Raw genomic sequence first — 22,538 nt, 5'->3', positions numbered from 1 at the left:
GTGTGCCTATGAAGGTATGTGTGTGTGTATGCTTGTATGTGTATGTGTATATTTGTGTCTGTGTCTCTGGGTATCCCTGTGTGTTTGTGTGTGCATCTCTGTGTGTATATATGTCATTGTGTGTCTTCCATTACAGGATGAGAAGTAAATGAGATGAAAGTCTCTGTAAATCCTTAAGAAAGGGTAATGCTGTTTTGAGCAAGATTTGTCTGGTCTTGCTCATTGTTGACCTCAATTTTTTTAAACATCTGTCTCAAGTTTGCCAAGACTGGTCTTGAACTCCTGGCCTGATGTGGTTTTCTACCTCAACCTTTCAAGTAGCTGGGACTGCATGCATGTGCTACCAAGGCTAGCTGGTCTTGATCTTTTAATTCTGGATTTAAGAGGTTGAAGGAGCTCTTAATCCTGTTTTGATTTGTTTTGTTTTTGGTTTTCGAGTCAGGGGTTTCTTTGTACAGCCCTGGCTGTCCTGGAACTCACTCTGTAGACCAGGCTGGCCTCAAACTCACAGAGATCTACCTGCCTCTGCCTTCTGAATGCTGGAATTAAAGGCCCCTTGCCTACCTAATGTCCACTGTGACATCACCTTTGGAAACTACATCTCTCTATCTTCCTGTGCTCCGATGTCACCCTCCACCTCTCCTACGCTACAGATACTCTGTTTATTACAGTGCATCAAAACCAATTTGTTCACTATTTTGTGGTGCAGGAGATTGAATCAAGGGCCTTATGAGCTACATGCCCTGCCCAAGGCATTCACTTAACTCCCTATAAGTCTAGAGCTCCTAGAGGTGTGTGGCTTATCCATTACTATGTCCCATATTTAACCGTGTGCATGAAAGTGCCTGGGACATACTGGAGCCTCTACTGTTGCACAAAAGGAAGTTGAACTCAGACTCTGGGAGTCAGTAGTATTTCTAAAGAAAAGGTGTTCTGTGGTGAGTTTTTCATGAAAATGTCAGGTGCCTAGCACTGTCCATGAACCAGAGCAGCAACCACTTCCTTTCAGAACTTCCCTTTTGTTGTCACTCTGTGTAAGACAGCTCTACTGTTACAGTAGCATGAAGAGGCTGTGCTGTTGCTGAACTGTCTGTCCCTCAACACTTCCTTCACCAAGTCCCCAAAAGGCAAGAGGGACAATAACCCTAGAGATTGGGTCACCCAGCTCATCCCTCTAGTGTTTCAGTTCTTTGTTTTGTAGACATTGAGTTACCATGGAAGACACTAGTTTCTTGCATCTCTATCAGCTCATTCTCCTGCCTTCTCCCCAGACTCTGAAGAGCAAGTCATGCCTGGTTCCTGAAATAGACCTGCACACACCCATCCCTGTGAGCTGCTGCACACAGCCAGCCCTGTCTGCTGCTCTGCAGCGTCTCTGTCCTTTCAATAGGTGAATGATTTTTCCCACCGACAGCATGCTGCCTTATGGTGTCTGTCTCTGTGCTCTTCTGCTGTACCCTTTATGCCATGGCTCATGCCTGCTTTCAATAGTGTTTTTAAATAGGTTCTATCTTTATAAAAATGGTAAGTGACAAATTTAGAGCACTACATATGTCACTGTGAGATATATATATATATATATATATATATATCAGAAAAAGAACTCTCAATGTATATATGAAACAGTTAAGAATAGCTGATATATATATATATATGTATATGTGTGTGTATATATATACATACCGATTATGACAACCTCTTGTCTGCCTGTTCTCAGAGCTATTCCACACCACCTTCTGTCCTTAGGATCTTTGACTTCAGATGTAGTCATCGTCAAAGAGATCCAGAGATGTACACTATAGATTTGAGGACAGAAAAATGGATGGTGTGTGTGTGTGTGTGTGTGTGTGTGTGTGTGTGTGTGTATGTGTGTGTGTGTGTGCAAGTGCACACATGCATGTGAGCATGATATTGCACATATATGGAGGTCAAAGAACAGCAACGTGCAGCAACTCCTTCTGCAGTATGGGTCCCTGGGTTTGAACTTAGGCCATCAGACTTGGTCATGAGTGCCTTTACTACTGAGACATTTTGCTGACCAGAAACCAAGTTTTGCCTTCCTTTCTCCTGCTTCAGATGGTAGCGTCTTTGCTGTATCTCCATCCCTAGCAAGACAGCCATGTCCCATACATTCCAGCTGTATCCTGTAAGGGAGGCCGCTGCTCTGGGTGCATCCCAGCTTACGGATCCTGATAACTTTTCTCCTCCAGTCTTCCACTTACAGTGCTTTCTGCAACTCTGGTTGCCATTTCTGTCTTCCATTACCTGTTTTAAATTCCCTCTGCAGTAACTAGCATGGCTTCTGTGGCCTCTTACTCTTGGATTATCATATTCTGAATTTGTAGTTCATTACATACATGCATGGGAAAAACAAATATGTGAATGTCTGACCATGTGTCTTTGCAGATACACCTGTATACACACATGCATGACAAAACAGAAAAAGAACTCTCAGTGTATATATGAAACAGTTAAGAATAGCCATAGGAACTAGAAAGAGAAATAAGTCTAGGTAAGTAGGAAGTCCAGAAGGAATCCTAGCCCCACCCTATCCTGCCCCACCCCACCCCACCCCTTTAATAGCTTTCAGGCTGGAGAGATGGCTCAGTAGTTAAGAACCCTGCTTACTCTTCCTTAGGACCCAGGTCTGATAGCTAGCACATATATGGCAGTTCACAGCTATCAGTAACTACAGTCCTAGGGGACCTGATGCTCTTTCTTCTATCCTCCAAGAGCATTGCACACACATGGTGCACATAGGTGCATCCTAGTTAGGGTTATTCTTGTGATGAAACACCAGGATCCAAGCAACTTGGGGAGGAAAAGGTTTATTCAGCTTACACTTCCACATCACAGCTCACCATAAAAGGAAGTCAGGACAGGAAGTAAAGTAGGGCAAGAACCTGGAGGCAGGAGTTGATACAAAGGCCACAGAGGGATGCTGCTTACTGACTTGCTCCTCATGATTTGCTCAGCCCGCTTTCTTAGAGATTCCAGGACCACCCACAAAGGGATGGCATCACCCACAATGGACTGGGCCCTCCCACATAAATCACTAATTAATAAAGTCCCCTACAGGCTTGCCTACAGCCAGATTTTATGGATTTTATGGAGGCATTTTCTTAGCTGAGCATTTTTCCTCTCTAATGACTCTAGCTTGTGTCAAGTTGACACAAAACTAGCCAGTGCATACATGCATGAAGGCAACACACACACACACACACACACACACACACACAAGCACACACACACACTTAAAATAAACAAAAATTAGCTTTATTGCAAACAATTCACATTTCTACAACCGTAACTTTTATGTGTTCACATATGTGACTTGGCTTTTTTAAAGTGGGGATAATACACATATTGTTTATATAACATTAAAAATAAAGTTAAAAACATTAAAACATAAATGGAGAACACACTACGTTTACTAGCTTACATCTTAAGCCATGTAGGGAAAGTGGTGCAGAGATAACATTCAGTCACTTAGCAAATTTTATTTATTTATCGTGTGCCAGGCGTTGTATTGGGCCCTGACTATACATCAGTGTCCACCCCAGGCATGATATATGCTCATATTATCTGGAATAATTAAACATACAGTGATGCTGACGTTTGCTAACTGTGAGTGAATAGTCCCTATTACTCACACTATTTAGGCACAAGGACAGCGAAAAGGCTAACCTAATCAAGTAAGGCTTCCTTGATGAAGTAGTTTACTAATAGAGTCCCATTTCCCTTCCTTATTACTCAGGGAAATCAACAGACAGAAGGGGAATTGTCAAAGCCAAGGGTCGTTTTCCTTCCTCTTCTCGGGGAAGCTACTTAGGTGGTTTGACTAAAAAGGACTCCTATAGGCTTATAAGAACGATTAGTAGGTGTGGCTTTGTTGAAGTAGTTATGTCACTAGTGGGTAGACTTTGAGGTCTCAGAAGCTCAGAGCCAGGCCCTGTGGCTCACAGTTTCTCTTCCTGCTTCCTGCCAGGACCAAGTTTCTGCCTGAATGCTCCCCTGCTTCCACTGTGACAATGGACTGTACCCCCGTAACTATAAGCAAGCTCCAATTAAATATTCTCCTTTATCGGAGCTGCCATGGTCATGATGTCTCTTCACAGCAGGAGGAGCCATAAGTAAGACACCACTCTAACAAGAAAGAGGTTGTTATAAAGGCATCTTTCAGGGCAAGCCCGTGATAGGATTCTAGCTTGCTAGAAGCATACAGGGGCTCTGCAGGAAGGGTCTCCTAGTACCTTGTGCAGTCTGAGCACACATTTCTACCACTGAACTACATCTCCAGCCCCAGGGCTGTGTCTGTTAGAGTAATTGATAAGACTGCTATCAGGTGGCTCAAAAGCTGAGGATATCGAGAGGTCAACAGTGGTTGTTGGACTTCAGGCCTAGCTCAGTGGTAGAAATGCTACTTTGGTAGCATGCTTAGGCCCTGGGTTCAATCCTCAGTGCAACACAGTACCATCAGCATCAAAGCCACCCAAACAACAAGACCCATTGGTACAAAGGTGCCAATGTCCAGTAATAATCCTCTGAGAAGGACAACCAGCACCCCTATGTGCACACCAGTACAGGGTCTGCAAGTTAGGCAAGTATTCGAACCCTGAGCTACACCCCCTCCAGCTTTATCTTCCTGTTCTGAAGGAGAGTAACATAAGAGCATTGTGGGAAATTCCTGTCTTCTAGCTACATATCTATTCATGCACTCCTTGCGGGGATTGGGGAAGGATTTTTTTGTGCTAAAAAGCTATCCCATTGTCAGGTTTCAATCTTCCTAAGCTCTGTATTTTCCTCCTTATTTCCGAATAGCCTGATTCGTTTATTTTCCTCTCAAATTTTCCAATTACAGACATTTTGGTGTTGGCAATAATCTTATTTTTTATTGGAACACCGATTTATTTTATTGTAAGTCACACTTTCCCCATGAAATTAGGTTACCTGTAAAGTAGTCTACTAATTGCAAATATGGTTTAGATATAGCATGTCCTGGCTTTCCAGACTATATAAAAGCAGGTTACATTTGCCTTTGATGTCCGAGTTACAAAAGTAACAACAGGCAACAACAGGCTTTTAGCTTGACCTTAATGGCCTCTAGCTATTTCTGGGTGTTGCCAGTAAGGTATGCCACCCACACCTATTATCAGCTGTGGTAAGTGCATGGATGCACCAAGTCTTTCCCCTCTTGCTCTGGCTCCTCCGTGTCTGCATCCTGCAGGGACACTGAAAAGCCCTCAGCACTGCCAGAGCTCAATGTGAAAGCCGCACTGCTAGAGCCAAGAACTCAGTTCCAGGACTGCGAGCGCCGAGCGCGCTGAGCCTGCCAGCCCTGGGGTTGTTAGAACAGAATGGGGTTTTATGTGCAGGCCGTGGAAATGACCCCCCCCAACCCCCAAAGTTTGAGCTGGTATCTGAAGCGGTGATGCTTTGAACCGGGTTTCTTGCTGCTTGGTCCCCTACATTCTAGTCCCATTTGGGGAATAGTTGGGAGATTACAGGGCGGAAATCCGCCCCCCTTCAAGCCTTTTCCTTTTGATTCTTATCCCCCCAACCCCACTCAAGCCTTTTCCTTTTGGTTCTTAGCCATCCTAGTAACTATGCTTGGCTCCATTCTTTAACCGTAAGATTCCCCATCCACATCAACAGATTCACACAGATAGCTTTGCGTCTGGAGCAGTCGTGTTACAGGTGTCTGCGAACAGGCTAAGATTATGTTCGGCTAGCCAATACATACGTTATGATTCACGGAACTGCACGCTGAGCATCTGTTGTCAGAACCCAGCACGACTTTTCCCCAGCGCCTGTGTCGAGCAGGGCTGTGTAGCTGAGGTTTAAGAGCACAACTTTGTGGTCCAGCAGTGTTCTTGCTGGTGTGAGGGTTTGCCTCAAAACAGGGCTTCTGATGTTTCCTGCTGCGATGAATCGTGTAAATGAAGGGCTAGGGTGTGGTGGGAGCTTCTCACGACATCTGTCCTGCCTTCTTCTCACATTTATGCATCCTTCCTGCCAGAGATTTGGCGGCGGGGGTGGGGGTGGGGGGGTAGAGATTTGGAGGGGCAGGGTTATTTTTAATAGTTTAGCAAAACATTCTCTCTGGAAATTTAAATAAAATTGATTTTTAGCGAGTGCATAGTTTGTCAGGACACACTCAGTAGACGCCTTCAGCACACAAGACAAGGTCTCTCGGCAGACTGCAGCCTCTTCACTCTGGTCCACAGCACTGGTCCTCTCACCTCTGTGCTTTAGAATCCAGAAGATTCCAGATGCCAGTGGGGCACATTCAACTTGAACAAGGTGGGTGAACAAGGTGGGTTGGGGATTTAGCTCAGTGGTAGAGCGCTAAGGCCCTGGGTTCGGTACTCGTCTCCAAAAAAAAACAAAAAACAAAAAAAAAAAAAAAAAAACAAAAAAAAAAAAAAACAAAAAAAAAACATGGCAAAGTTCTCAGGGGTTTTTTTTGTTTTGTTTTTTGTTTTTTGTTTTTTGTTTTTGTTTTGCTATGAAAGTGGTTTTCTTTAACTAGCAGGAATTCTAAAGGTAACCTCACGTAGTTATAATGTTCAACTTCTCTGAATGGAAAGCCGAGTTAAAAAGCTTTACATCCTTCAAAAGCAGTACAATCTTTAATAAAAATTACCCCAGTTATATTTACAACCACCAGGGTTAAATATAGGAATATGTTTTGTGGGAAACCACCAAACTGGCTTTCAAAGTGGCTGTTTTCACTCACACCAGCCACCTGCTGTCACTCCGTGTGTCTCTAGCTGCTGCCGGGAGTCTGAGTTTTAGCCATTCTAATAGACACGCAGTGGTATCTCATTATTGCTTCCCTTTGCACTTCCCTGATGGTTCTGACGGGGAACATCTTTTGTGTGCTTCCTTGCATCTGAATGTCTTCTCTGGTGAGTTCTTCAAGTCTCAGGACTGTTTTTCCAGCAGTTGTTCGACTCCTAACATCCTTTTTAATTTTTCTGCCTTTTATCTTTCCCTTGGGGTAGGACATTGACCTCAGGGCCTCCTGCTCCTCAGGTAAGCATTCTACCACTGAGCTACATCCCCACCTTTCGCTTCTTTCTTATTCTATTTTAGGAATTTAAGTAAAGAATTGTAGAAATAGAAGGTATTTCTACTACATTAAGAAGGTAAGCACTTTTTTTTTTCTTTTTTCTTTTTTTCGGAGCTCGGGACCGAACCCAGGGCCTTGCGCTTGCTAGGCAAGTGCTCTACCACTGAGCTAAATCCCCAACCCCGAAGGTAAGCACTTTTAAGAGATATATTGCAGCAATTACAATTTAAATTTTCAATTTGACATTGAATAATAATAATAATAATTATTATTATTATTATTTTCCATAGGAAAAATTTAAAGCTATGAAAAACTTCTGATAATTCTACAACAGGTTTAACATCTAACTAGGGCTCGGAGTGTTGGATTGATGATGGTGCTTATGTTTTCAAATCTCATGCTAGGTGATACCAGCGGGTATGGTGGTTAGGGATATGTACAGACTTAGCCCTGTGTGGTTGTTTTGCAGCTGGATGACCATGGGCAGATTGTTCAGCCTTTGTGGTTTTCAACTCTTTAACCTGGAAGAATGGCAAGGATTACTTACTGTGGTGGACTGGAGGGAACTCCCAAATTTATCTTCTGGATCCCTAACTCCCAGCATGGCTGTAGTTGGATGTGGTACTGTAAGGTTTAGTGAGTCACTAAGAGTAATGGTAGACACATATGAGAAGGGTTCAGAGAGCTCTCCCTAAGAAGCACAAAGCTTGGGCCAGGTGAGCCCACAGACACAATGTGGGCATCTAGTGCCCAACCCTTTCACCACCTTAATTTTAGGCAAAGAACTGTGAGAAAGCAGTGTGTAGAGGAAGTCATCTTAATATCAACGTTGTAGGGTTGTTTCTCTGTAGTGTTGTTTGTCCCCTAAAGGCTCATGTGTGGGAAAGTTACCATCATGTGGAGAAACCCTGAGAGAAGCACTCCAATGGAAAAAGCCATTAAAGGCATGGTCTTGAAGGGACTACTAGGGCTGGAGAGATGGCTCAGTGGTTAGGAGCACTGACTGCTCTTCCAGAGGTCCTGAGTTCAATTCCCAGCAACCACATGGTGGCTCACAACCATCTGCAGTGGGATCTGATGCCCTCTTCTGGTGTGTCTGAAGACAGTTACAGTGTACTTACAGATAATAAATTTTTTTAAAAAATTTTAAAAAAAGAAGGGACTACTGAATTTTCCTTCTTTTCTTTCCTCTTTCCCTCCCTCTCTCCTCTTCCTCTTCTTCCTATTTCTTCCCCTTTTCCCCAGCCTCTCTCCACCCTCTCCTGACCAACCACCATGAATGAATGAATGGCTTTGCTGCACCAGGCTCTACCCACAATGACATTTTACTTTACTCAAGACCGAAAGCAACAGAGCCAGCCATCCACAAACTAGCATACCTCTGCACAGAGGGCTGAAAAAGTCCCTTTGATTTAAAATGTATTTTCTGTGATATTTGTCAAATGGAATTCTTTCTCTCTCTCTCTCTCATACACACACATACACACCACATACACCACACACACACACACACACACACACACAAGCACCAAACATACACCATACACATACCACATATATATATACACACCACATTCACACATAGATACACAATATACTCACCACACATACACACAGACTCACTCACCACACAGATACACAGATACACTCACATACACACATACAGAGACACACATAGACACACACCACACACACACCACATATGTATATAACACACATACCACATACACGTATACACACACAGACACACACAGACACACACACACACACACACACACACACACACACAGTTTTATAGTCACATGGTGCCAGCACTAGGAAGTTTCTATTGAAGTGTTACCTGGCATTGTTAGCCTCAGATCTATGGCCCTGTGGTTACCCAGTGTGCTACACATTAACTGGACACAAAAGAACTGATTCTTAACAAACATGTGAGAAACTAATTGTAAATTGGTTACATTGGGAGGCATTTTCATTTAAAGTCCAGCCAGTCAGACAAAAGCAAATATGGCAACCTAATTTAGGGCCCACATACCATGGCTTTTTTCCCTCTTCCATCACTTGTCAAATGTTTGCATTTATGTTAGTTTAAGAAAAGAAGGCTTCCTCCTTCCTTTTCCCTAAGAAAAACCCAAACCAATAACATGTAAGTTGTAAGGGGTCTTGAGGGAAAGAGAAAACAGAACAGGAAATGTCTTTACAGATAAAGGAAGCCCATAAAACAGATGGTACTTGTAATTGTAGGAATTCCCAGCATAAATGGCAAGGAGTTAATCTCCAATTTTAAAAGAGTAGATGCCAGGAAGTATAAATGTTGATCTTTAAACAACTTTAATATGTTTGACATTTGATTTCTCTTAATGTATTCAACTTACAGATACCCGGATCCTTTAACCTTCCGATGACTATTATGGAACTTAATTCAAGGTGGGAAGATAATTTCTATGATGGTTATAGAACTATGGAAAAATCAAATGCCGTCAATAAAGCTTGAAATTTGTACTTTATTTTTAATGCATTTGTTTATTCATGTGGAAAAATGGATGCATACAAACTTACTCAGGGTAGACCAGAGGTAAAAATGCCTTTTGCAGGAGGCAATGTCCAGGAAGGGAAGCTTAGTGACTAAATCTTCAGGGTCCATCTAGATATCTCATTAGCATGGAGAACTCTGGGCTGTGTGCTATGTGACCAGTTGCCATGGTCCTCTTAGTGGGGTGTGGTGGTCACACGCTCCAGGACAGGAATCAGGTCGGGAGCAGATTCAAACACCTGCTGTCCTCAATTATGGGAATTACTAGGGTTCCTTAATCTGCTTGACCTCACCAGTTTTTCTGTCTGGTGATACAGTTCCACTAGCCCCACAGCCTTCAATAAAGCTTGAAATATGTATTTTATTCTCAATGTATTTCCTTATAGGGGTAGAAAAAGATTAGGAAGTTGAAGAAAAAGTAGAAGAAACATAAAGACAGAGCAAAGAGAAAGGAGAAGAAGCAAGAAAGGAGAAGAGAATGGAAATGGGGAATTTTTAAAAACCATAAAAACAAAACAGTTGTGTAGGTCTTGCCATGTTTGTTAGGAAGGTCCTCTAGGGACAGTGGAACCCTTTTCCATCCCCTTGGAATGTTGATGGGCTCATCAGCTGGGTTCACTTTCCTTTTGCCCAGACCCAGGGGAGAACAGCCATTAGCCAGTGTTATGGGCATCATAGCCAAACAGGTGAGGAGATGCAGTGCACCGTCTAACTTTATCAGCAGGATTTTCACTGATGAATGATAGTCCCGTTTCCTCCTTCCTTGAGTATATGGGTGAAGAAGGCCATAGGAACTGGGGTTCAATTCCATTTGCCATTTGCTACCCTACAAGAAGCTCTTCTGACAGAGTTTACCTGGGGGGTTCAGATTGCACATATGGAGCATAAGACAGACTGACAGAGACATATGCCCAGTTGTTTTTTCCATTCTTCTTGAGGGTCTCCTTGGGAAGAATATACCCTTGTAGATTTTTGTACTGTAATATTCAATAAGCAATGTTTAAATTAAATCAAGGGCTGAGGAAACAGCTCAGTCCTAAAGTATTTATCTCAAGGACCTGAGTTTGATCCCCAAAACTCCAGCAAAATGTCAGGTGCCGTGTGCCATTCCTCACATGTGGATCCCAGTTGTGAGTATCTAATTGTGTGTGCTCAACTTGTACCTTCAGAAGCTAGGAATACAGAAAGAAGTCATGAGAGGGATAACTTAGGAAGGGGGATAGGATGATGTACATAATGTGAAAGCAGACAGAGGAAGCTGGAGTGAAAGAGTTTAAGCAGGGGAGGGAAGAGAGGGTGGGGAAATGAAGGGGCAAAAAAAGAGGATAAATTGAACAGAAGATGAATGAAATAGTCATGTGGAACTGTACTCATTTGTAATCCAGTTAAAATATATAATAATAACTTTGAATGGAGATACCATGCAAAGGTGTATAAACTGCTTCTAGAAGCTATAGGTTATTAAACAAAAATCTTGATGACAGGCATGGGTATCTCCTCATAAGTTGTTGGTCAGGGAGGTTGCAGAGCCCGCCAAATAATATAGGCTCCTGCTATTCCTCTTGGTTTCCCCCTATAACTAAACAACAAGACACCATTACTGAAAATAGCACATGCCGTAATTGTAAGATATGAAGGAGTCAAACTGTAACTGCGCTGATGATTTCCTTCTTACTGGCTAGCTTTCATAGTGCCAGGTGGTGCTATGTAGGTTCACTGGAGAGAAAAGGCAGCAACGATCTTACTAAGCTGTAAATCCTTTGAACTACAATACCAACCTGCAAGAGGAAAGATGTGAACATTTGTGTAATAGTGGCAGGGGTGCTATGGGAGTAACCAGTCACTCTCTAAAAGGTCCATTCCACATGGAAATTCATGCCTTGTACTATAAACTCAGTTAAATACTCATTATTGAGAAGGTCATAGGCCCTAAGTAAGAACTTACTAGTATTGTTTAGCTAAATTGTCATAGTGTCAAATTATTTGGTAAATAGTTATGCTTATAACTACAGAAAAATGCTACTGCCAGCCTTGTTTAATTGATTTAATTGATAAACCAAGAAAATGTCCTAAAGACTTGCCTACAGGTCAATCTAATGGAGATATCTTCTCTACTGAAGTCCCTTCTTCTGGATTACTTTATCATATGTCAAGTTGATAAACGAACAAACAAACAAACCCCCCAAAACCCAAAACCAAAAACAAACAAAAACCAAAACAAACAAACAGCCCTGGCCAGCACACAGCCATAGTCAGAGAAGTCTCTTTTTCCATTGATCAGTGGTAAATCCAGAAGCTCTAGGTACTGAGCGTAAGTGGCAGTTGAGTGCTCAGGTGTAAAGAAGGCATTTACACCATACTCTCTAGGGCTCAGGGGTGATGACAGAAGAGAGGATGGAAAGAGTGTTAAGAACCCGAATCCAGGGAGCAAGGCTGTAAGATGCCATCTTTTGGGCAGGATTCAGCCGCTGCCACCACGAACTCACAATACCTACAGTTGCCTACACTGTGTCTTCACAACAATGGGCCTGTCAACATTCCAGCTTGAATGGGGTAAGGACTCAGGATGCCATTGGCTACTGATGGCTTCTGGAAGAGAAGAAATCATTGACTTTGGTTATAGACCCATTGTGATCTCATTTCAAATCCTGGTTAAACACAGTGGGTCACAAAGAGAAGCAAAACAAAACGCCATCAATTAGAGAAAGAGATTGGTAGAAAGAGAGGATGTTGATAGGGATGGAGGGGAGACAAGAAAGGCTGGGTGGGGGAGTGAGAGTATTCAGAATACATTATATGCACACGTAATATTGTCAAAGAACAAACCTTAAAAAAACACCCGAGTGGTACGGACCTTCAGAGAGTTGATCCTTGTGCAATGGCGCCTTCCAGGAAGTTCTTCGTCGGGGGCAACTGGAAGATGAACGGGAAGAAGAAATGCCTGGGAGAACTCATCTGCACCCTGAACGCAGCCAAGATGCCGGCAGACACCGAGGTGGTTTGTGCACCGCCAACCGCCTACATCGACTTCGCCAGGCAGAAGCTGGATCCCAAAATTGCTGTGGCTGCACAGAACTGCTACAAAGTGACCAATGGGGCTTTCACTGGGGAAATCAGCCCTGGCATGATCAAAGACTTAGGAGCTACCTGGGTGGTGCTGGGACACTCGGAAAGAAGACACGTCTTTGGGGAATCAGACGAGTTGATTGGGCAGAAAGTGAACCATGCCCTATCCGAGGGACTCGGAGTGATCGCCTGCATTGGGGAGAAGTTAGACGAAAGGGAAGCTGGCATCACTGAGAAGGTTGTTTTTGAGCAAACCAAGGCCATCGCAGATAATGTGAAGGACTGGTCCAAGGTGGTCCTGGCCTATGAACCGGTATGGGCCATTGGGACTGGCAAGACTGCAACCCCTCAACAGGCCCAGGAAGTACACGAGAAGCTCCGGGGATGGCTGAAGTGCAACGTCTCTGAGGAGGTGGCTCAGTGCACTCGGATCATTTATGGAGGTTCTGTGACTGGAGCGACTTGCAAAGAGCTGGCAAGCCAGCCTGATGTGGATGGCTTCCTCGTGGGCGGTGCATCTCTCAAGCCTGAATTCGTGGACATTATCAATGCCAAACAATGAGCACTGCTCATCCCCCTACCTTCCTGCGTAGCCTGGACCAGGTTGCCCAGAAGTTTAGTAACTGCTCCCGCCAGTCACATGCTTCTGATGACATCATCAACTCCATCCTGTGACCTATTCCATACTGTACCTTCCTGAGCCTCTTACCTCCCCATAATAGTTGGGACCAGGCCAATCCCTTTACCACTTACAATGGGTAAAATCAAATATGTCACCAAGATGGCTTCCTGAGGAGGGGAAGGAGTAGAACTGGCAGTCCCTTTGGGCCCTAATGGGTGAAAACGGCCTTCCATTGGTTTGGGATGGAAACTCATGGCTGGACCACAGGAAGTAGGCTTCTTGTCACTTTGGCCTGTCACTTAGATGGCCTTGGCTCTAGCTTCACTCCCAAGCCCTACTGGATGTGTGATGCAGAGATTCAGAGTCTTCAGGTCTGAATTTCAGTGTACATTAAGGCCAAGATCCTCTTACTCTTAGAGGCCTGGGATATCCCCTCCCCCGCAGTGCCAAAGCCCTTGTATTGTGTTTGTGAACCATCCTACGTATAAGGGAAATAAACACCTGGGCCTAACCATATGGTTTGTCATAATTTAAGACAGTGTGGGGGCTCTAGCCTCGGGTGGGGGGCAAGTGGAATGTAAAAAGAACCAATAATGAAACACGTTCTGTGACAATTAAAAAAAAAAAAAAAAAAGCACCCAAGTGCAGTTGTATGTAATAGTAATCCCAGCACCGAGGTGGAAGGAACAGAAGATCCCCAAGTTTCTCTGGCCAGCCAGCCTACCCTATTTTGTGAACCCCAGGTTCTTAGGAAATCTCTAGCCACCCAAATCAAGATGGATGGTACTTGAGGAACAACATTTGGGGTTGACCTCTTAGTTCCACAGATGCATGTGTACATATGCAAACACACTTGCACACACACACACACACACACACACACACCAGCCCGACATGTATTCACAGACACAGACATGAGATTAACTCCATTAGTACCTGTTTGTCATGGGCTATGTGACAGGCAATGAGGCGGTAGAGGAAGGGTCAGTCTGCCTCCTTGTATGTGCAGAAAATACCCCTTATCTCACTACATTGGGGATTCCTCTGTGCTCTCAATGTTGTCCTGCCCTCTGTTACATTTCGTCACCCTGGATCCTTCCATTGGGCATTATGCTTATGTCAGAAAGTTGGAGTAAAAAAAAAAAAACTTAGATGACTAAGAAAAAATAACCTGAAAGGCAGCCATTACTCATACTTATTTAATAGAGATTTTTCTTAGCCTGACATGGTGGCTCTGTCAGTTATTTTTAAAAATTGTATTTATGCGTATGGGTGTTTCACCTACCTAGATGTAAGCATACCATGTGTGTACAGTTCCCACTGGAGCCTGAACAGAGCATTGACCTCCCAGGAGTTAGTGAGTTTAGATGGTTGTGAGTTCAAAACTCTTGTGGGTTTCTGAACCTGGGTCTTTTGCAAGAGCAGCAGTGTTCTTACCCACGGAGCCATCTCTGCAGCCCCTGTATTAGATACTTTTGTTGTGATAAAACATCATGACCAAGAACAACTCAAAGAGCTCTTTGGTTTTTCATTCCAGATAGCAGGCGGGCACGGCAGCAGGCAGCTGGGGCAGCAAACTGGGAGGCCACACTTTCAGCCTCATAGGAAGACAGTGGGTGAACTGGAAATGGGGCAAGGCTAGTTCTCAAAATTTGCTCGCTGATGTACGTCTTCCAGCAAAGTTCCAGTTCCGAAGGGTTCCATAGTGTCCCCTAACAGTGCCACCAATTGCAGATCAATTTAGATACCTGAGCCTATGGGGAATAGTTCTTCATTTAAACTACAGTAGCTTGTGCCTGTCATCTTAGTATTTGGTAGACTGGGACAGGAGTCTCAGGAACTTAAGGTCATCTTTGGATGTATGTTTATTTTTAAGCCATCCTGGGCTATGTAGTGAGACCCTTTCTCAAAAAAAAGTTATTATAAATAGTGTCTTACTGAACTTTCCTATTGCTGTGACAAAACATATAACCAAGGCAATGAATAAAAGAAAGCATTCAATTAGAGGCTTCCTTGTGACTTCAGAGGACATGGGCGTGGAGTTGGTGAGTATGGCAGTAGACAGGGAGGCAGGCATAGCCCCGGAGAAGTAACTGAGAACTTACAAAGTTGGAAGGAGGTGGAGAGAGGGTGGGCCTAACACGTAAACTCAAAGCCAACCTCCAGTGACCACAAGGCCACACTTCCTAGTTCCTCCCAAAACAGTTCCAGCAGTTAGGCACTAGGCATTCAGATAGATAAGCCTCTGGGGGCCGTTCCCATTCAAATCACCACAAACAATAAACATATTTTCACTTTAACCTAACCTCATACTAGCTGTGCAAATCAGAATGAAGCAAATTTCTAGAACAGAATGAGTTACAGGAGGTATAGCCTCTGCAGCCTCTTGGGCTAAGTTTTCACTCCTGCTGGGTTTGTTCTTTCTCTGGCTTCAGCCATGACGAACAACCTCTCATCCTTGCACTTCGGCAGTAGGCTTTCCCAGCCTACCTGACAGGCTGGGCCATCATGCTCCATACTGTGAATTCAGGAGCGGGCTATACATGTGTGTGCTTCCCGGTCATTCTGGTCACTCTCGTGCCTGCTGTCTCCATTGCCTCTTAGTAGACTTGAACGTTTACCGTGATTCCTGCGTAATGGCCCACCTACCTACCCCGTTGCTGCTCTTACGAGCAGAGCACTGACTGTAGGCTCCCCAACTCAGTTGTGATCATTTCCCCTATTCAGGAGTGGCAGTCCTTGGCTTGGGATCTATTTGGGGGAGATGCTTGTGACTCGATCTTGGTCAATGAAAAGAAAATACGAGGAGGCTTGGGGAGGTGGTTTGGTTGGTGCTTTCTGCACACACATGAAGCTTGAGTTGGATCCCCAGCTGGCTTTAGCCACATTGGTCAACTCCAAGCTCAGTGAGGGACTCTGTCTCAAAACCTAAGGTGGATCTCTGTGAGTTTCAGGCCAGTGAAGGCAGGGTGTGACCCTGCCTCAAAAAACTAACAGCAGACAAAGCGTCATAACATGGGCAAGGAGAGTAATGGGAAGACCTCCACGTATTTTCTACGGTTAAAACAAGACTCATGAATGGTACTGTTCACAGCTTCAGGAGGAACATGGCATGAGAGCTGCTGGACTGCTGGGCTCTCTCACAGAAGAAAAACACAGGATGCTGAGGAGGGCAAGGCACAACGAGCATGGCTGTGGAGTCTGTCCTCCGTCAGGAATGCTGGGCTCTCGAATCACTGGGGCACGGGACTATCTCCTCAAGCCTCCTTTTATCTATTTTAATAGTAAGAAATATAGCATGTTTCCATACTGCTTGCATCAGCTAAACCAGCAAATTTCTAACACCGGAAGCCTTGATATACCTGCTTACGTCTATGTACATAGAAGTCAAAGAATTTGAGCTGGTGGTCCTGTGTGGGTTTTGGTTGACTATGCAATTTCAGGAGGAAAAAAAAATGACATAGTAATAAGATCACAATATGGACACACTTGCCCGCTTTTAATCTAGAGTTTTTATGTTCAGATAGTGAAAGCTTCCCATGAAGATGTAGAAAGAAAGAGCGAGAGGTCCCTGTTTCCCCCCCACACCCCACTTTCCCAGTGGTAGCATCCAGCAGTTGGAGCACAGCAGCCTTGGGGCTCACCATCTGTCCTAAAACAAGACCTGGGATTTGAGGATGAATTCCACAAAATCCCATGGGCTTTCGTGGGAGAAATCTGCAAGGCCAAAATAAACAAGAGAAGTAGAGAGTGGGCCAAGACTATTTGCTGGACAGATGGTGGACCGGCATTCCAGGGAGAGGACGGTTTCCTTTGCTGCTTTTTCTCACCGGATGTGAATGACAACGGCCCTGTGGAAGAGACGACATCATTCGGGAGTTAAATAGTAATAGTTTATAGCAGTTTGGCTAGGGAAGTAAGCTACCTAGCACCTAAAGACCTAGAGGGGTCTATGGAAGAAAGAAATTTGTCCAGGGAACAGTTTGGGCACTCTGTTCTGTCCCCATGAGACTTATATCCCTTTTTATATTCCTGCAATGTGGCATGAGCTGTGTCAGGAACTTAATGAGTGAAAGACATGCTTTGATGCTAATTGTTAATGCCACTGAAGCCGAGTTCCTTCTTGCCCACCTTTCTTGGAGTTGGGAAAGTTCATGTCTTTACTTTGGTTAAACCTCTTTGAATAATCCACAGCTGTAAGAGAAGTCTCCTGAGGTCCAGCATGGTCTCCTGCTAACGAATCCTAGTTGTCTTGAAGCTGTGGCAACTCAAGCAAGTAGAGTCTATTACCTCATCACTAAGGCAGCTCAGGAATAGCAGGCTCTCCACACAGCATAGTCCCCCGCCCCCAAACCCTCCAACACACTCTAAACTTGCACTTCAGCCAGATAGGGAGTATAACTGAAAACTGCCGTTGTTTGTAAACTTTTATGAAAACAACTTGAAAATTCCATCTCTTACATGGTTCTCTTCTAATTCTAATTCATCAAAAAAGATTTCTTCTAATCTTTCAAGATTCTCCCCCAGGAAGAGTTTTGTTTCTGAGCAAACATCTTAGTTAACTACTAATGAATTTCATCTTCCCAAGAATGAACCAAGGAGTCTGAGGTTTCTTTCGTGTAACCAATTGGAGCCCAGCGTGGTGGCACATGCCTGTAATCACAGCACTCTGGAAGTAGAGACAGGATGATCGGGAGTTCAAGGTCATCCCCTCCTGCAGAGTGAGTTCAAGGTCAGCTCAAGGGCTATGTGAAACCCTGTCTCAAATAAACACAAAAATCATAATGGCTGTATTTTGAGTAAACTATTTTAGGCTTCCTGAGAAACTGGAAACAACTAAAGGAATCCTTGGCCTCTGTCTACCCCACCCCCTCTGACACTTGCCGCCATTGCTCTTGTCAACTGCTGGGACCCTGAGGAGTCTGGGTCTGACATGAGCAGCAGGGTGTGGTGGCACATGCCTATAGTCCCTGCATTTCAGAAGCTGAGGCAAGAGGATAGCCAGGACCTCAAAGCATGTCTGGCCTGTGGAGTGATATTCTGTCCCAAAACCACTAAACTAATAAAAATTAAGAATCAATTATTCAATTAAAAAAGAAAAGAAACCATCATTCCAGGCAGCTCCCGGCAGAGATCGTGGGGTTAGTAAAGGCCTGTGACTGCTGACAGATTTTCGCCATCAGTTTACCTTCCACACGGTGAGGAGCACTCAGCTGTGGTAATAGTCTGGCCTCAAGCTCTCTTCTCCAAGGGACGACCAGTCCCAGCTCTGTTAAGAGACATCAAAAGATGCCGCAAGCGAGCTGGCACGGTGACACCTGCCCCTTTTAAGACCTGTCCCTCGAGATGTGGAACATTTCTCCTAGTGACTCCACCATGGTCATCTGTGGTGTAGCTGTCACTTTAGGACGTTTAACAAAAAGACCAACCCTCAAACAGGAGCACAGCGAAACAGTAACTTTTAATATCTTCTGAAGGAAAAGGAAGTATTTTTATTACCATCATCCGTTGCCACAGTATTTTGAAAGGGAAAGCTTCAAATAAACGGGAGCTTGGAAATCTGACCTTGGCTGGTGTAAGAATAGAGAGAATCTGGTGCGTCTAAATTTCTCATTCAGGACCTCAGTGTTCCAGGAAGTGGCTCGCTCAAGTTTCCTTTCTCTATTTAGCTCTCCTGAATGGCGGCTTCAGAGCCTAGGCATCACTGCCAAGGGTCCTGCTGGCACATTCAGCTGCCATTCAAAGAAACGGCTCTCCACAGCGCCTCACATTTGGGAGTCTGTCTTACAGCATAAACAGGTGGAAGGACATTCTGCCTGGAGAGTTCTTCTGGCGCGCTCAACTGCTTCTACTGCCCAGGGCCAAGAATGACAAAAATCCTTTGTGTCTATTTCGGGGTGGGAAAGACCTGATATTACTGTGAACAGCAGTTAACTTGCTGTTCAGACAAGACTCCCAGGGCAGCTGTTGTAACCCAGACAGCAATAACTTTAACATGTGGCCCTGCTGCCAGGATACATTGGTAGAAACTTTGAACAAATCATTTAAGAAATTATGCTCTCATGATAATGTTGAGTGGTCTTAAGATCGACTTACAGATAACCGAGTATTTGTTAGTATCATACCAAAGAAGTACAACAAGATATTAATCAAGTAGGGCTGTGCTTTCTCTTCCGTTCCATTCGAAACATCTGCTTTCAGTAAAGTCCATGAGTTTTCTGTCGGCAAAAATTGGAAACGACACCAGATTTGAAATCCACAGCTACAGTCGAAGTCGACTTAACCTCTTATGTGCTGGCGGTACACACAGTCGTACTTAAACTAGCATCTGGGTCAGCTTTACAGTGAAATTATAAATTCTAATTTGTGAAGTAGGCAGTGGGTTTTAGCCTAAGCTTAACTATCCAGGCTTAATTTTTAGTCTTAACACATGTAAGAGTGTACACGAGCTTTTAAAAAATTCGAATGAAGAAAACAGCATTAATACTTAAATAGGAGTTACTTACACTAGAGTAAAATTACTTCAGTAGGATAAGAGCTGGATTAGCTGATATAACCTATTTCTAGAAAGTGAGTATTCAACACAAGGCTACATGGATCTCAATATTCCCAGCTAAATATCCTCGAGACCTCTATTATACTAATGTTATTAAAAAAAAAACTCTGATGGTTTTTGCCTTGAACATATGCAGACCAAAATTAAGGAATGTAACTGTCCTTGTTCCAGAGTGAGCAAAGGGCGCTGATGGTACCATTATTGATCTATAGTCACCAGGGAGCACAGAACTAAGAATGCCATTGCTGACTCTTATAGCACATTCCTGTAATCCCAGCACCTGGAAGCAGAGGCAGGAGGATAACCGAGAGTCCACGGCTAGACTGAGCTACAGAGTGATTTCCAGGCCAAAACAAAACAAGCAAAAGTCCACTCTTTTTTTTTTTTTTTTTTTTTTTTTTTGTTCTTTTTTTCGGAGCTGGGGACCGAACCCAGGGCCTTGCGCTTCCTAGGTAAGCGCTCTACCACTGAGCTAAATCCCCAGCCCCCAAAAGTCCACTCTTAACCTACATTCAGTTTGGATTATTTGGGGCTTTCGGTTTAGTGCAGCTGAAGAAGATTCCCGACCTCAGTGTCAGGGTCTATGTTTATATATGTGGTCAGGTGCACCTCAGCACACACGTGCACCTGAACACACAAGCACACGCAAAGCAGAAGATAAGAAAGTCGATCGCTGCTAGACACTTGGACCCAGACTCTTGCCCTGGCTTTGGCCTACCCGGTGTCTCTGTTTTCTCATTATTGTTCCTACATTCTTCAGTCAAGGCACCACATGATCTCAGCTGTTGGACTAGTCTGCTTAGTCTGTCCTGCCTAGCAGCTACCACAAATCCGTGCCAGCCTTGTCTGTCATTCATGATGTCCAAACAGGCACAACAGCTTCTGCCAGTTCTGCCACCTATTTCCCAATTCCTCAACCCCAACCCTACCTCCCTGGTCCCCCCTCCCCCCATGATGTCTACTTCTGTCCTCTCCTTTTATCTCTCCCAGGGTCCAGATCAGTAATGCACTCGCTCTGTGGTACTCAACGGCTGCCAGCTCCTGGCTTATCTTCTGGTACTCACGCTTACCGCACACTGCTGAGGCCAAACCACAAGGTAAACTCTAGGCTCTCTCACACTGATGCTGGCCCTTTCTCTGACCCTTTGGAACATGTCACTGATACTTGATCTTCCTGGAAGTCCAGTGCTGGCTTTCTTCTCTGTGCTCTTCTCTTTTTTGAGGCAGAGATCCAGGAAGCACTTCTCCCCATTGTTTTTTTTTTTTTTTTTTTTTTTTTTTTTTTTTTTTTTTTTTTTTTTTTTTGCTTTTGGAGTTCACAACTAGTGATGCCTCTTACTCTGTGCTCCCTTTTTGTTATTGTTACAGAGCCAGACTAGCTCAGCTGATCCCCAGCCTGGCCCAGATTTGCCTGGATGTTCTTGTCACCACCTGTCTTCTCTCCATCCTTGCGTCACTTCTTGGACATGCTAACAAAGAAAGTCCACAGCCCAGGGTAAATGCAAAAGGAAGCTGCAGAGCAAGGTGTGTAGGAACAAGATATTATTATTACTACCATTAAAATAACATTATCAATAATATTAATAGCATTATTAATAGTAATAATATTAGTAGTAGTATTAAGATAAAAGTGTATGACAACCAGTCCTGCCTACTCGGCATTAACATTTGACTGGCAGCATGCCCTATATTTCCAAAAGACATGGTCTCAATCTAGCTTGTGAGTAAATACTGCAGAGGCATTGATGAAAATAGCTAAGACAGTTCTGATTCCTTTAAATTAAGTAGCAAAGTCCATGGGTGTGAGGTAGATACACAGAAAAGGAAGGAAAACCAGTAATTTTAATGCGTTCCAAACATGAATTTATCATAAACCTCAGTAGACGATGTCACTGATTTTCATGAACTTAAATGTTTGATAAGCCAAGTGCTGAAGGGTGACACGATAGGGACAGTTTCCATGAAAGTCCTGTTGACTTTGAAAATAAGGCAATATAGAACAATTCCTCCTAGCTATACAGTAAGGTTTCCTTTCTTGACAGAGGGTGGTATGGGTGGGAGGAGGAGCTTGCTCAAAAGCAAACCCTCGCAACAATCAGAGTTTTCATAAAAACGTATTTTTCTCAAACAGCATTAGCCAAAAGAGAGATTAGACATTTGAATAATCATCAAGATTTATTTGCATATAAATTAACACCTGTCTATGTCCATGATCATAGCTTTAAATTTTATGGGAAATAAAGTTTTTGGCTTAAATTTTATGGGCCTAAAGCTTTTCTCCTGGAATTATGGGTACCAGTCAGTAGTTCTATGGGAGGAGGAGAGAGGAGCATGATATTCTATAAAGCCCTGGATGCTTAGGAATGCCTCCCCTCTCTCCCCTCTTCCCTCTGTCCTGCTTCCTTTGTTCTTTTTTGAGATGCTGGGAATAGAACAAAGGGCCTAACAAATGCTGCACAAGTGCTTTACGACTGAGCTACATCCAGAACATATACCCCTGTCCCCAGCTTTAGACAGGGTGACTGTAGCCCAGGCTAGCCTCAAACTCACTATATAGTTAAAGATGATCTTGAGTTTCTCCTCTCCCTACCTGCACTGTAAGAGCTGAGATTGTGAAGGCACACCACTGTGCCTGGATGCAATATTGTTATTTTTTATTATGCTCAGCTATTTTTAAGTGGTTCAT

At 43.8% G+C, this 22,538-nt stretch overlaps 1 protein-coding gene and 1 long non-coding RNA gene across 4 annotated transcripts; one reads left to right on the top strand and one right to left on the bottom strand.

The window, feature by feature from the left end:
* Positions 1-6,158: 6,158 nt before the first annotated feature.
* Positions 6,159-13,807, top strand: Tpi1l1 (triosephosphate isomerase 1 like 1). 3 transcript variants are annotated; one of them, XM_039081927.2, is made up of 4 exons: positions 6,159-6,303; positions 7,099-7,263; positions 9,453-9,502; positions 12,501-13,807. In XM_039081927.2, the coding sequence occupies exons 3-4, from the start codon at positions 9,477-9,479 to the stop codon at positions 13,234-13,236; spliced, it is 762 nt and encodes a 253-aa protein (XP_038937855.1). In that variant the 5' UTR covers positions 6,159-6,303; positions 7,099-7,263; positions 9,453-9,476; the 3' UTR covers positions 13,237-13,807.
* Positions 13,808-16,763: 2,956 nt separating this feature from the next.
* Positions 16,764-18,624, bottom strand: LOC120094096 (uncharacterized). Its single transcript, XR_005488010.2, has 2 exons — positions 18,485-18,624; positions 16,764-17,147 (listed from the first exon to the last, which is right to left on the bottom strand). It is a non-coding gene; the product is annotated as an uncharacterized LOC120094096 (long non-coding RNA).
* Positions 18,625-22,538: the final 3,914 nt, after the last annotated feature.

Source organism: Rattus norvegicus, chromosome 8 (assembly GCF_036323735.1).
Source record: "Rattus norvegicus strain BN/NHsdMcwi chromosome 8, GRCr8, whole genome shotgun sequence".
Taxonomy (NCBI): Eukaryota; Metazoa; Chordata; class Mammalia; order Rodentia; family Muridae; genus Rattus; species Rattus norvegicus.
This window is presented reverse-complemented; position numbering and strand designations above follow the sequence as displayed.

Bases quoted from the DNA above. Each gene is read 5' to 3' on its own strand.
- Tpi1l1 (XM_039081927.2), top strand. From the start codon at position 9,477: ATGACTATTATGGAACTTAATTCAAG. The intron at 9,503-12,500 runs GTGGGAAGATAA...GGCGCCTTCCAG, and splicing joins ATTATGGAACTTAATTCAAG to GAAGTTCTTCGTCGGGGGCA.